Source organism: Sarcophilus harrisii, chromosome 3 (assembly GCF_902635505.1).
Source record: "Sarcophilus harrisii chromosome 3, mSarHar1.11, whole genome shotgun sequence".
Taxonomy (NCBI): domain Eukaryota; kingdom Metazoa; phylum Chordata; class Mammalia; order Dasyuromorphia; family Dasyuridae; genus Sarcophilus; species Sarcophilus harrisii.
Genome location: NC_045428.1, coordinates 226,088,770 through 226,103,061, shown reverse-complemented (window position 1 = coordinate 226,103,061; position 14,292 = coordinate 226,088,770). Strand labels below are relative to the sequence as shown.

General features: G+C 34.7%; 1 protein-coding gene across 1 annotated transcript in view; it reads left to right on the top strand.

Annotated features, from left to right (window-relative positions):
- Positions 1-14,292, top strand: part of INPP4A (inositol polyphosphate-4-phosphatase type I A) — a 185,252-nt gene that overhangs the window by 94,596 nt on the left and 76,364 nt on the right. The window contains exons 3-5 of the mRNA XM_031961260.1: positions 5,306-5,377; positions 10,559-10,766; positions 11,802-11,846. Of these exons, the coding sequence (XP_031817120.1) occupies positions 10,661-10,766; positions 11,802-11,846 (151 nt within the window). The 5' untranslated portion in view covers positions 5,306-5,377; positions 10,559-10,660. The remainder of the gene's footprint in view (positions 1-5,305; positions 5,378-10,558; positions 10,767-11,801; positions 11,847-14,292) is intronic.

Here is a 14,292-nt window from a genome sequence, read left to right as displayed (position 1 = left end):
CCTTCCTTCCCTTCCTCCCTCCCCTTCTCCTTCCCTCCCTTTTTTCTTCCCTCCCTCCCTTCTTTCTTTCTTCCCTCCCTCCTTTTTTCCTTCCTTCTTTCCCTTCCTTTCCTCTCCCCTTTCCTCCCTCTTTCCCTCCCTTCCCTCTCCCTCCCTCCCTTCTTTCCCTTTCCCCTTTCCCTTCCTCCCTCATTCCTTCTCTCCTTGCTTCCCTCCCTACTTTCCTCTCTTACTTCTCTCCCTCTCTTCTGTCCTCCTTTCCTCCCTCCCTCCCTTCCTTCCTTTTCCTTTTGTAGTATTTATTGATAGCCACTTGAACTCATTTATTAGATCTGGAGGCCATATTTCCTCCTGTTAATGTTTTTCCTGTTGATTTATCTGTTTATGTTCAAGGTTTTTGAATTTTCTTCTTCATGAAATCTTTGGTACTTTTGGTCTTTTTACCCCTTTATTTTCTTTATCACTCACTTCCTGACTCCGCTCCCCTCTGATTATGGTTTCCTCAAAGCATCTCAGTTTCCTCCCATATTGGGCAATTCACAATTTACCCACGTTAGGGCAGAACCTGCCCTGGATTTTTTTTTTTTTTTTTTTTAGCTAGGTTGGAGGGGTGGGGTTAGTGTAGTGGATTTAGCCCTTAGATCTGTAATCAGAAATTATGGGTTCCAGCTTTGGATGTTCTTATATGTTATCCATATTATAACAGTTCCAACTATGGTATTTCCTAAGTGGAATTCTTAAGCCAGTCCCTTTACCTCTGTAAGTTTTCTTTTTCTCTTCTGTACGATAAAATGTGTAATATTGATGAAAATCTGAAAAAAATAGAGAATTTTCCCCATATGCCACCTTCATACTATACCACAGAGTTTTGGGGAAATTTTTTTTTTCTGTTAGTAGACTTTTTTTTTTAATTAGCATTTGTTTTTTAAATGATGTAGCAGGTCCACAAATAAAAGGATCTTCATTTATTTTAAAATACACTGCAATACTAAGATGTCTAAGGATGCTGGCCAGACTAATTTATAAGGTGGATATGAAAATATCCATGATGGTATGTCAAAAGCCACAATTCCCTGGACTGCAATGATGCATTGATTCCCTTGTTGGCTTTTCTCCACAGAAGTCAGAGAAGGGCAAGTCAGCAAAGTAAATCATTTTTTGGCAGCTATTTCTTCCCCTCACTTGGGATTACCAATAGATCATAAATCTATTCTTTCTTTTGAAAAGGGCTTTCTGGAAATGGTCAGGTACTAACATATTCCATAATAATTCTAAAGGTCTGTGGACAGTAGTTCCGAAACCTTTTGGAGATTTTGAATCAAGCCAGTGCAGCACAAGCACTAGAGTCAAGAAAATCTTGAGTTCAGATGTGACCTTAGACACTATCTGTGGGACCTTGGGCAAGTCACTTAAGGAAAAAGAAAGCAAAACAAAAAAAAAAAAAAAATGAAGAAGAAGAAAAGGAAAGAGAAAAGAAAGAAGCCGGTACTAATTAGATGAATGACAGCTGTATCTGCAAAGCCTTTCTGTCTCCTAAGTACTTTGCTTTAGAATCTCTTTTTAGATGAGGTTTTCATTGAATAATAAGAAAGCTCAAATACATCTATTTGATTTTACTCCCTACTGAAATTATATATAATGTATTTGTGTATATATCCTCACATATATACACAGAGGCATGAACACACATGTAAATAATTGTGAGAAGGTACATCTGACTTTGTTTCCTGAAGAGGAAAATTCACTTATTTGGAAGAATGGATGTGTGATTTTCCTTTCCAATGGGGGAGGAAAAGTATAATCTTCTGTGAGGACTCAATATAATATTCATTGAAAATTAGTTGAAAAAACTGGACAGAAGAAAATTTATAAGCTCATAGATTTAGAAAGGGACTTGAGAAGTCAGTGAGTTCAGGCTTCTCAATTTATAAATGGAAAAACTAAGAAAAAATTTAGGTGTTATTTCAGAACATAAAATGATGTAAGCTTATTGAAAAAAGATTGTTTTATTCTTTGTTTTTGTGTCCTTAGTACCTAGCAGTGTTAGACACACAGTAGGAGCCTAATAAATTCTTTTGATTTCTAAGCTGTCTTTCCAAGTATTTGAAGGGCTATTATACAGAAGAATAATTACATTTGCTATCTATAGTAAATAAAAATTTTAGATTTTTATTCTGGGTCAATTTAAGAAGACATTATGGGGTAGCTAGTTGGTGCAGTGGACAGAGCACCTGACCTGGAGTCAGGAAGACGAGTTCAAAACTGGTCTCAGATACTATCTGTGTGGGTATCTGGGTAAGTCACTTAACCTTGTTTTCCTCAGTTTCCTCATCTATAAAATGAGCTGGAAAAGGAAATGGCAAACCACTTTGCCAAGAAACCCCAATTGGGGTCACAAGGAGTCAGACAGGACTGAAATGACTTTATAGAAAGATACTTCCTAACCTTTATAACTTTTAAAAATTAGAATGACGTTGCTTCAATATGATGAATTAGAAGGCTCAGTTATTTGTAGAGAAGCTACTTGTTAGATCTAAGCTAGATTAGCTAAGGATCCCATCAAACTGAGATTTTATAATACTATAAAATTCCTGATGAATCTATTTTGCTACTTGTCAGCAATGCTTAAGAAATTAATTTATTTTACTGTGACAAGGCTTATTCATATCTGTAACTCCAAGTTCATAGCCAAATTTTAATCCCATTTTTTTCTTCTCCCCTTCCCTAACTCCCCAGTGAATCTTTAGATCCAGGATCTGGTGAGGAAGAAACCTCCAATATATAAGAACCTATGTAATTCAGTCTTCTTATTTTTTTTTTTAAGAAATAAATTTTTAAAAATTGATGTCTGAATGACTTTAGGCAAATTACCTCAGTTCTTTGGGTCTCAGTTTCCATATCTGTTCCTTTTAAGTTCCTATCCATTTCAAAATCTGTTAGTTTGAGCTTATGGTTAGGGAGAAGATTGCTTGTTATTCATCTCTCTTGACTTGAGCAATTCTTTTCAATATATATTAACCACCTACTTTGTGTGCAGGTCACTTTCCCCCTCATGGACTTAGTTCCCTTATTTACAAAATGAGTAGGAGTGGATTGGGTGTATCCAAGGACTCTTTCAGCTTCAAAGCTCTAGGACTAGTAGAGTCTTCCTAGTGACAGATTCTTTTAGTTATATCTTACACTTCTAAGCATTGATAATTGCATGAGTCTCTGTTAGTTTCTCTAGATTCTTCTTGCTTCTCTGAATATTACCAGATAACTAGGTGCATGTTTATTGAAGAGAATGCACAATAAAGGATGTCTCTGAGTTCAGTAAGCCATGATTTGTCCCCTTTTTTGGATGGAAAATAGAAGCAAGAGTCTCTTGGGGTTCTGTGGCCGCCTTCTCATCAGGAAATCATGTCAGATTGTTCTATTGCTTCCTATCAACAACCAGCACATAGAGTTATCCGGTCTCTGCGGGTAGATAAGAAAGGGGGCATTTGGTCTCCCAGCCACATGCTGTCCCCTTTCTTTTGAAAAGTGTTTTTTTTTCTTTCTCTAATCAGAACTGGTCTTCAAATGAGTAATTACCACGACTTACAGGCACAAAAGGGCCTTGGGAATTGTACAGTTCTTGGTGAATTAACTTACATTAATGAGACTTAGAAGTTAAATGCAATCTAATTTAGTAGTGAAAATTATCTTTGTGTACTGGGGGTTAGATAATGAAGTGGCCTAAAATATACTTTTCAATTAAATGCCCCCAATAACCTTAGTCTCATTAAAATTAGTCCTTCAGCTATCGCTTCTTAAAAGGATTATTTAGTCATCATTCTGTCCTGAAAATTCTCTTGAAAACTTTCCTTTTTTAAATGAATAGGGGAGGATAGTATAGGAATATGCCAGATTTATATTAAACATGGCTAGAAATATCTAATTCAGTTAAAAATATTTATTAATCATCTGTGTAGTGCCTCACTATACCTGCCAAAACTGACAGAATGTGTCCCTTTGAGTTATCCATCTTGTCATATAGAATGCCATGGTCAAATTCATTGAGGTGGAAAAGGACAGGCTAAGTAATCTTGTTGGAAAAGACAATGCAGTATATTAAAGGCAGCATAATATAAGTCTATAAAACAAGGTGGGAATCAAGTTATGGATGGAGTACCTTAAAGTCTAGGTGAAAGAATTACTTTTGAAAATTTATGAACAAGAAATAATATCTGAGTTTTATATGAAGAAGGTTACTATAGGACAGAATGGAGGAGACTGGAAAATTATTTAGATGATAATTCAATAATGATAACTAGCAATTGAAGGTTGTCTAAAGTCCCTTTTTTCATTATAATTGGTGATGTAGCTATCCATACTTTTTACATAAGGATCTGAATTAGAAATGGAATTGAGGAAATATTGAGGTAAAATATAGGATTTAGTAATTAATTAGTTAGAAATGAGGGAAACAAATTAGAAAAAAAAATGACATTTTGAGTAGACCCCATAAACAGAAATAGAAAAGTCAAGAAAATATGGTTAGAAAGATGATGAATTCTAGCTAGGGTAGGAATATAGACCATGTTAAGGATAAAGCTTGGACTTTTGAGTAATATGAACCCTGTTGTTCCACATTTATGGACTTACTGGCCATTTCTTTACTGAAAATGACTGAGCAGTGATTGGGGCTTATCTTTTGAATAACAAAGGTTGCAAAAGGGAAAGGTTTATGAAAGAAGAAAAAGGTATTTCCTGTAGCTACACATGGTGCCAAGAGAATATAATGCTGAATGTATGAGGGTGTATGGTATGGCTTCCTTTTAAATAGTAGCAACGTAGGAGTAGTAGCGCAAAGTAGATCCTTCTGGCAGACTGTCCACTAAGATTTTGAAAATGATCTGGGAAGGAGAACCTTCTGTTGTCTATTTTGCTTGCCTTACCTGTCTGCCTCCCTGAGTAAGTGAGATATACTCTGTCTAGGGGAGCCCCCAGAACAACTTAGGAACTGAACTCATTTTGGGGGGATACTGTAGACCAAAGGCAGGCTTGGGCTATCTGTCCCACTGTGGCTTCTGGGCCAGATTAAACTCTGGAATTAAAGAGAACTGTGGGTTTCCAGCCTCTAGCAGGTGGCCTTTTTTTTTTTGTTGTTGATGCTAAAAGGTTAGATTAAATTATAGAACAGTTGTGGAGCAGAGCTCAGAGTAACATTTAGCTTTGCCACAATTTCAGGCTTGAAAATTATAATGTGAGCTTTCTCTTTAGCATCTGTAAACTGTGTGTATTCACTTTTAGCCAAATACCTGTTGTATCTCTTTATTTTTAGATGTGATGAAATTGAATCAGCTTCTATAAAAATGCAGCCTGTCTCTCCTCTCCTAAAGAAAAACAACTTTCTGTAAGTATAATTAGTATACAAGTTGCCATGCAATGATAACAAAAATATCCTTGCTGGTATTTGTGTAAGTTAAGAGAAATGCTCAAGTTATAGGAATGAAAATAGCCAAAATTTTTGTTTAGTTCCATTCAGCAGACATTTATTAAGTGCCTGCTATGTGCAGTTCACTGTACTAGGTACTAGGAGTGAGTGATAAAATATTTAGTAAGATGAGGCTCTTGCTGTGATGAAACTTCTAGACTAGTGTGGGGATAAGCCTTATGTGCACACAACTTTGATCTAGAATAATATATAATAAAGGCATTAGAGAAGTATAAATAAAATGCTTTGGGAGGGCTTAGAAGAGACAGAAAATAATCTGACCTGGCAGACTATGGAAGGGTTTATTGTAGAAGTAAGAAGCAGTTGATAAGTGCTTTATAGAGTTTGGAGCAATTCAGTAGACAAAAAGAAAAGGAGGAAGTATTCTAGAAATAACAGTCTGAGTGAAGACAACAGAAGTTAGAAAACACAGGACATATTCAGGGAACAATAAATAGTATGGACAGGTAGCATAATGGAATTAGGAAGACCTGTGTGATCTCAGACCCTTGCTTGCTGTTTCACCTTTGACAAGTCATTTAACCTTTGTTTTCCTCAGTTTTCTTATTAGTGGGAAATAGAAATAATAAGAGCATCTATTTTTTGATGCCATAAAACAAGAATATTTGGATTTTTTATGTAAAAAAATTTCATGGTATTTAATTTTTCCAAATACATGCAGATAATTTTCAACATTCACCTTTGCAAGACCTTATGGTCCAAATTTTTCTCCCTCTCCTCTCCTTTACCCCCTTCCTTCAGACAGTAAGCAATGATATAGATTAAACATGTGCAATAACAAGATGATATTTGTAAAGCACTTTGTCAATCTTAAAAGTGCTATACAATTTCTAGTTATTATTAGTTAATCCAATTAGATTAAAGCATAAAATAAATGTTAAAAATAAAATGTGATTTAGAGAAAGCTAGGGTAGCATTAGCTTATGGGTAGTCTTGAATTCTAGTCATAGGTATCTGAACTTTAATCAGGAAACAATGGGAAGCAGAGGAAGGTGACATGACTAAATCTATACATATAGTCTAGAATCAGTATGTATATTGGATTAAATGAGGATAGAGAAAGAATGAAAACAGGAAGACCTATTAGGAGACTATTGTAATAGTCCAGAGAAGTGGTAATCAGCTAAAATAGTATTAGGATGGTATTATTAGGAGGAGGGATTATATATGAAAAAGATTACAGCTGATAAAATACTAGGTAGTTGAGTAGATATGAGAGGTGAAGGAGAGCAGAGGGTCATAGATAATACAAGTATTAAGTATATAGGATGATGATAAACTGAATTTTGGATATTGTTGAGTTTGCAGTTCCTGGGAGACATGCAGATAAAGATGTCCTAGAGGCAATTGGTCATGTTTATCTTCTAGGTAATTGAAGAGATAGGCATAAGGAATAAAATGGGAAATCTCTGAAGAGATATAACTCTCTTTAAAAATTAATTTTAATTAAAAAACCATCAATTTTTCTCTCCCTTCTACATTTTCATCATTGGAAAGAAAGAAAAGAAAAACAAAACCATTGTTACAAATATACATATATTGACTATACATAGTCAAGTAAAACCTATCACAGTGACCATGTCCAAAATTGTTTGTCTCATTCCCCATCTGGAACTCTTTATCAGTAGGCACATTGTTGTTTTTTTTGGAGTCATCGTTGGCCATGGCATTAATCAAAAATCTCAAGTCATTCCAAGTGGTTTGTTTTTACAGTTTGTTTTACAATTTGTTATATAAATTGTTCTCCTCATTTTGCTTATTTCACTTTGTATTAGTTCATATATGCCTTTCTGAGTTTCTCTGAAATTATCCCCAATATAGCATAATTTGTTTAGCCAATTATCCAGTTGATAGATATGTCTTTAGTTCCTACATCCTTGCTTCTGAGAAAGAACTACTATAAATATATTTATGCATATTTGGGGGAGTTTTAGATGTGGAAACAGGAGGAAAGTTAAGAGAGTTAATTGTATAAACAGGAGGTTGCTTTCAGATAGAAGAGAGATCATTTGAAAGAAAGGAGTAATCAATAGTGCAAAATACTATGGAGTCTATTCCAGGACTAAAGTGACTGTTTTATTTTGTTCCTGTCAACTTCTGACATATAGTTTTAGTAGAGAGTAGAAACATCAGCTGACATTTGGGTGATAAAAAAAAAAAAAGTGGAAGTATTGATTGTAGACAGCTTTGTTAAGGAAATTTGTTAGTGAAGGGATAGAATGGGGTGGGAAAATAACTGGATAGGATATATGTGTCAGAGAATGACATCAGGGAGATTTGAGCATGCTTGTAGGCATTTGAGAAGAAGCCTTTGAAGAGGGAGAGGAGAGTTCTAGATGCATGAGAAAGTAGATAAGATCTGGATTAAGGTTAAGGCAAATGGGTGAGACTGTAAGGCATTAATTAACCTGAGCAGAGAGACCTGGTTGTTTTTCTAAGATTAGAGAGGAGGAAAAAATGGAGAAGGATACAGACTTTTGAAGGGTAGAAAAAAAGAGTTGAGGAAACTTTTGCCAGAAAACCTCAGTGTTCTCACTGAAATATAGCGTACAATGTGATCTAAACCAGATTTGAAGGAAAGCAGAAAAATTTGGTTTGGTTACAATAAGGGCTAAAGTTGGGAATCAATAAGATGAGAGTAGAAATATGTCCAGCATTATGGGCTCATTTGAAGTTATTCCCTATACATTTACAATAGGTAATAACAATTCAATTCTGTGATTCTCACAAGTAATAAACCACAACCCTGTAATAGGTGCAAAAGAATCAGATTTTAGAGGTTGCTTGGAAATAAGAATGAACAAGACACAACTTGTGGAAAATCACAGTTGAGAGAGATTTAAAAATAGCCCACCACAGTTATAGGGGAGAAAGAATAGGAGTATATGGATGATATAAGGAATCAGAAGTTGCAGTGCAGGTAAAAGAAGGTGTTAGCAGGAGTAGGACAGGTGGAAGGTTAGAAGTTGTGATCTGAGAGTTGAATTTCAAAGTTCAGGTCATAGAATTGAATATACTTTTATGAGTTGGTGAAGTCTAAGATGTGACCTTTCCTGAATGTGAATGAAGTGGCAAAAGCTAAATTCTAGTTAAAGCATTATCAGAAATTCTAATGGAAAAGTTTAATGGGGAAAGATGGCCTAGAGTTTGTCAGTGTCATAGTAGAGTTTTGACTTCTAGAGGACAGATGGAGGTTTTAAATAAAATTTATTTATTTTTCCTCTTATCAGTTCTAAAACTGTTATTTTTAAATACTAGGAGTTAGAGGTTTTGTTTGGAAATCTATTGAGACTGTTGTTATAAAGGAGAGGTTAAGATGTGAACCAAATATGTGTGAGTTACTGGCAATGCTACGTTTTCCTGATTTGGTCTGCTGTGGCATTCTGCCCAGAGTCTTACTCATTGTAAGACCCTATCTATGTTAGGTTGGACTTAGTCATTAGCACAGACCACCACCTACTTACTTTATAAAAAGCCAGAGGTTCAGGAGGAATTGGCCTTTTTGAAGAACTATAGAAATTAAATGGAAGATGGGGGAAAAATTGGAGATAGATAATAGACATCTTTCTCTATAAATTTATATAAATGTATCTATATATCTGTGGAGTCGTGTATGTGTGTCTTTGATCTATAATTTAGTTGATTTGGTGAACTCCATGCACCAATGCAGATCCCATCTTGTCTAAAATTAGAGAATTGCCTGAGTCATCTAGAGATTAAATGCTTTATCCAGGATAAAAGAGTCTGTGGTATAATTTTAACTTAACTCTTCTCCACTGTAAGAGTAGCACTTTTTTCATACTGCATCACTCTGGGTAGGTTTGTGCAAACACACACACATATATGTGGTCTTTAGAGCAGTTTACCAATTTAAGGAAGCAGCAAGGATCTTTAATCAGAAGACCTGATTCTAAATTCTAAAATTTACTCATTGTAACCTTGGGTTGGCTATTTACCCTCTCTAGCTTTCAATTTCTTCATTTGTGTAATGAAAGCATTTGATTATGTAATCTTTAAAGTCCTGTGCATCCCCAAATCCCATGAGCCTTATGAAAATTACTCTCTTGGCAAGTAGTACAATTATGTCTTCCACATTGTAGGAGTTAGAAGTAAGATGCCCTCACAGTCTGAAAAATATGTATAAAGTGTTTTTTGGCCCTCCATTGTACCAGAGAAGAAGTCTGAATTATTATGGTATTAAAAATATGAATGTTATTTAATGTTACACATATATATGAATATTATTTGATATTATACATATATTTTATACATTTCTTAATTTCTAAGCTTTTTCTATCTTGTCTGCTGGACTTTACATGTTGTCTTCAAACTGTCATGTGTTTGCAAATCTCTCCAAAAATTCCTACTTAATTTCTTATGCCAACCCATGATATATTGGAACCATGATGAGGAAAGTCAGAATGTGGAAGGAATAAATATAGATGGTTTAAAAAAAAAAAAAAAGATAGTAATAAAAAAAAAATCTTGATTTTAATGTGCCTTTTGGTTCTTAAGATATATATTGAATTGTTTTTAAAGCTATTCATATTTTACACAAGCTTTGGCCTCAGTTTTTAAAAGAAAAATTAATTCTAAAACACAGATTTTTATTCCATATGTGAAGTTATATTTTACTCTTTTTTTTTTTTTTTTTTAAGAAAAGAATATCATTTATCTTGGAAATAACCTGTAGTTTTAGGGAAAAGGAAAAGAATGTCCACAGTTATATGCAGTGATTAGATACCCTTCTCATCTTTGTGAAGATGGTAGAAATGTGGTAAAAAGACATGAATACATAGAATAGTTTACTTAATACTCTATTAAATTTGACATATATCTACTTAGAAAAGAAATTGTACTTAAGGGAAGTTGACAATTTCATGTAAAAGCCTCAGTCTTCATATATTGAAACTGTTTATGGATCATCATTATGTTCAAAACAAAAAAAAAAAGAAATTTCTTTCTTTTTAATGTAGTGGAAGTCAATAAATCAGTCAACAAATCTTTAATAATGTAGGTGTCTTACTGTTGATCTGATTTCAGTCTTTAAATTTATGTTATTTGTTCTTTTATACTCAGGGTTGCTGCCATGCCAGGGGAATAGGGCTCAGTGACAGGACATTCCTGGAAATAGTCGTGGTCAGAGTCAGCAGGGAGAAGCACACCATTGCCCATGACACCATGACAGCAAGAGAACACAGCCCTCGTCATGGCTCCAAGTCCCGTTCAGTACAACGGGCCTCAACTATTGACGTTACCTCTGACATGCTGGGACTGTCTCTGGCGGGTAAGTCCCACATTCCCATTGAGATGAACTGACTTTGAGGCAGACACAAACACCAAGTAAAATTGGAAGGGAAAGAAAATGCTGACTGGCTCTTGGCTCACTCCTTTCTGAATTGTTTCTAGGGCTAAACTAGTCACCTTGGTGCTATAATCTAATGGTATTTTACATTTTCTATTGCAGAAACACACACACACACACACACACACACAGGGTTTGAAATTGTTTTCAGTGATCCACACTCATAATTACTTTTCACATAATTCTAAATTAATTTCCAGCACAGTTCAGCTTATTTACAGCTCTATCAACAGTGTGTTAGTACATCCATCTTTTTCTAACTCCAGTTATCTTTAAAAATCTTTTAAATTTAAATTATTGATACATTTTGTTTTAACAAATACAAAACCCATACAAAACCCTGACAATTGTACTTTCCTCTGAAAAGAAGTAAAATAACTTAAAAGAATGAGTAAAGCTATTAATATGTAACTTGACTAGTTTTCCACTTGGTTGAAAGAAAGGATGGGTATATACTTTATAAATTAATACCAATATTTTCCAATAATTTTCATTTTATTGCCATTTAAAGATGTCTTCATTTATATAGTTATAGTCATTATGTATATTATTATTTTGATTCCACTTTATTTACTCTTTATCACTTCATGTAAATTTTACCATATTTCTTTGAATTATTTATATTTATTGGTTTTTTCTAGCACAATAATATTCTACTAAATTGACTTATCACCATTTAGTCAGCCATTCTCAAATGATTAAGCATGTAGTTTTTTTCTATCTATTTGAAATTATGTAAATAGTAATAGTGCTGTTATTGATAGTTTCTTGAAATTGGAATATTAGCCCAGGACTGAGATTGAGCTAATTAATGTATGAACAGTTTTGGAACTTCCCTTGACATAATTCCAAATTGTTTTCTAAACCTGTGACCCCACCTTATATTTACCAGTAGTGAATTAGTGTGCCTGTTCTCTTGCAGATTGATTATATTCTATCACTTTTTTTTCCATCTAGGAAATATCCAAGATCCAGATGAACCCATATTAGAATTCAGCTTGGGTTGGTATCTTTTTAAAAATGTTATTCTTAGAATGCTCAATTAGTGCAGATTTAGTATCACAATCACCTTAAAATTCTCTGAGGATTTTTTGCTGAGGCTGAAATATTTCTGTAGAAAATAAAGCTGAGGCAGGTGTGAATTTCTTGTCACAGTTTGGATGAAATTAGGACTTGCCTGAGGTTTTGTATGCCTTGCAGCCAAGTGCCTTCTCTCTTGTTATCTGACTTCTCTCTCTTTTATCCAGCTAACCTGTAACAGGGACAGGGGAAAGAGACAGTGGGTGGTCCTGTAGCAGGAACAACATTGCACACCATCTTCTCCATTTAGCCCATGCTCTTGCCCAAAATAGTCTTCTGTTGTGATCCAGCTGAGCAGTAATGATAGCTGAGGGGTATGGATGCTGCTGCTTCTGGTAATCTAAAGATTTCCCTCTTCCAGATAGATGCTCTTGAATGCTCTTCTCTCTTCACCCCGGATAGTGGTAGCAAAAACCAGGGGTACTGACTACATCCAGAACACAGGGTGTAGTAGAAAGGCCCAAGCTCACAAGGTTGTTGTGAGGATTAAATAAGATAATAAAGTGCTTTGAGAAATGTAGCTAACCGTATGTTAAAGAATGCAATTTCATCAATATGGAAGCAACTTTCTAAGTCGCTTCAGTCTCAGAGAAATTTAATGATGTTCCCATAATCACACAGAGAGTATTAAAGGCAGAATTTAATTTTAAGTGAAAACTTCCTGATTTAAAATCTAGCATCATATTTAGTGTGATATGGCTCCTCTCTTATTAAGGCTCCAAAGATTAAAGGACTTGGCCAAAAATCACTCAGCTAGTAAGTTACTGAGCCAGAAGGTATAAATATAAGAAATATTCAGAGCAATAACAATATAATTAGCTACTATAGTAATGATATCACTAACCACTGCAGTTGCTGCCTCCTAAACTAAAATTTTTGCTTTTTTCTTTCTAAAAGGAGATACATAATTCATTATAAGGCTAAAAAGTACTTTTTCCTTTTAGAAGTATTCACTTTTCTCATATGTGAGACACAGAAATTCACAGAACACTGAGGCAGCTAGGTCGTGAATGGTTTTATTCATTATTAGGCATTATTATGTGCTTTGAAATCATCATGTCATTTGAAAACTGGAATAAGCAGAAGTTAAATGATTTACCTAGAGTCATGCAGATAACTAAGTGTTTGAGGCTGGATTTGAACTCAGCTCTCTAAATACTCAGTGCTCACTCTACTGCTCCACCTAGCTGCCCTATGGAAATAATAATATTTGTAAAGTTTTTAACAAAGTACCTGTCACAAAGTAGGTTTTTAATGCTCCTTTTGAAAAAATAATGGAATCTAGCCCAATCCCATCTTTTTAAAGATAAGGAAACTCCAAGAGAGGTGTTCTCCATTATATTTCCTAGCCACATGATTCCCCCTTATTCTCAATCAGCATCTTAGCTTTTTAGTTGCTTTCTTACAGGCTTCTTGTAAGTCTTAAGTAAATAGGTGAGGTTTGATTGACTTGAGATCTTTTTTGACAAATCTTTTTATAGATTTTGTGATTATTATCCCTGTATTAAAGCTTCAAGTGATGCTTCATTTTACCTTTGTTAAATTCAAGGTTATGTAACCTTAAGTTTATCATCATCCATGACTTTTAGCTCAGATGACTCAAATCTGGTCTCAAACATTTCCTAGCTGTGTCACCCTGGGCAAGTCACTTATTCTGATTTGCCAACTTGCTAATTTCCCAGGCTCAAGAAAGTCAAGTGAAATAAAATGAGATACCTATAGTCATGAAGCAGCTATTTCTAGGCACTATGCTAGGATTTGTAAGACTTCCAAAGAAGTCCCTTCAAGGTTCAATTCAGATATTACCTCTAGCACAAAACCTTTTTTCTGATACTCCAGTTGTTAGTGCTTTCCCTCCCCAAATCATTGCATTTTGCATCATATAGATAGTTTTCAATATGAATTTTTATTCCCCTAGGTTAAGGAAGAATACAGACTATGATTGTTTAATCAGCAATATGGCTGAATAGTTTCTTTTTGCAAATTTCTCCAATTCTAGAAGTTTAAAAAGAAAGGACTTGTGGGCTAGATGTAGTTGAATCTACAAGATAAGATTATAAGGTCATTGAACAAGATAAAAATTTGCTGATGAAAATATGACAACATTTTTTAAGAATTCCTGAATCCAGCTTTAAAGAATCACTTGAGTGCCTAGCACATTGCCCGACATGAAATAGGTGTCTAGTATCTTTCTGATTGACTGCTGTTTAGTCAGGGAGGCAAGACAAAGTCCTAAATAATACAAAGGTAGAGGAAATGTCAGAGGGTACCTAGAGATTAGTATATTGGACCCTTGAGGGAGGACTTTCTGAAGGAGGGTTGTACTTGTCAGACTATGCAAGATAGATAAGATTTAGATAGATAGGAT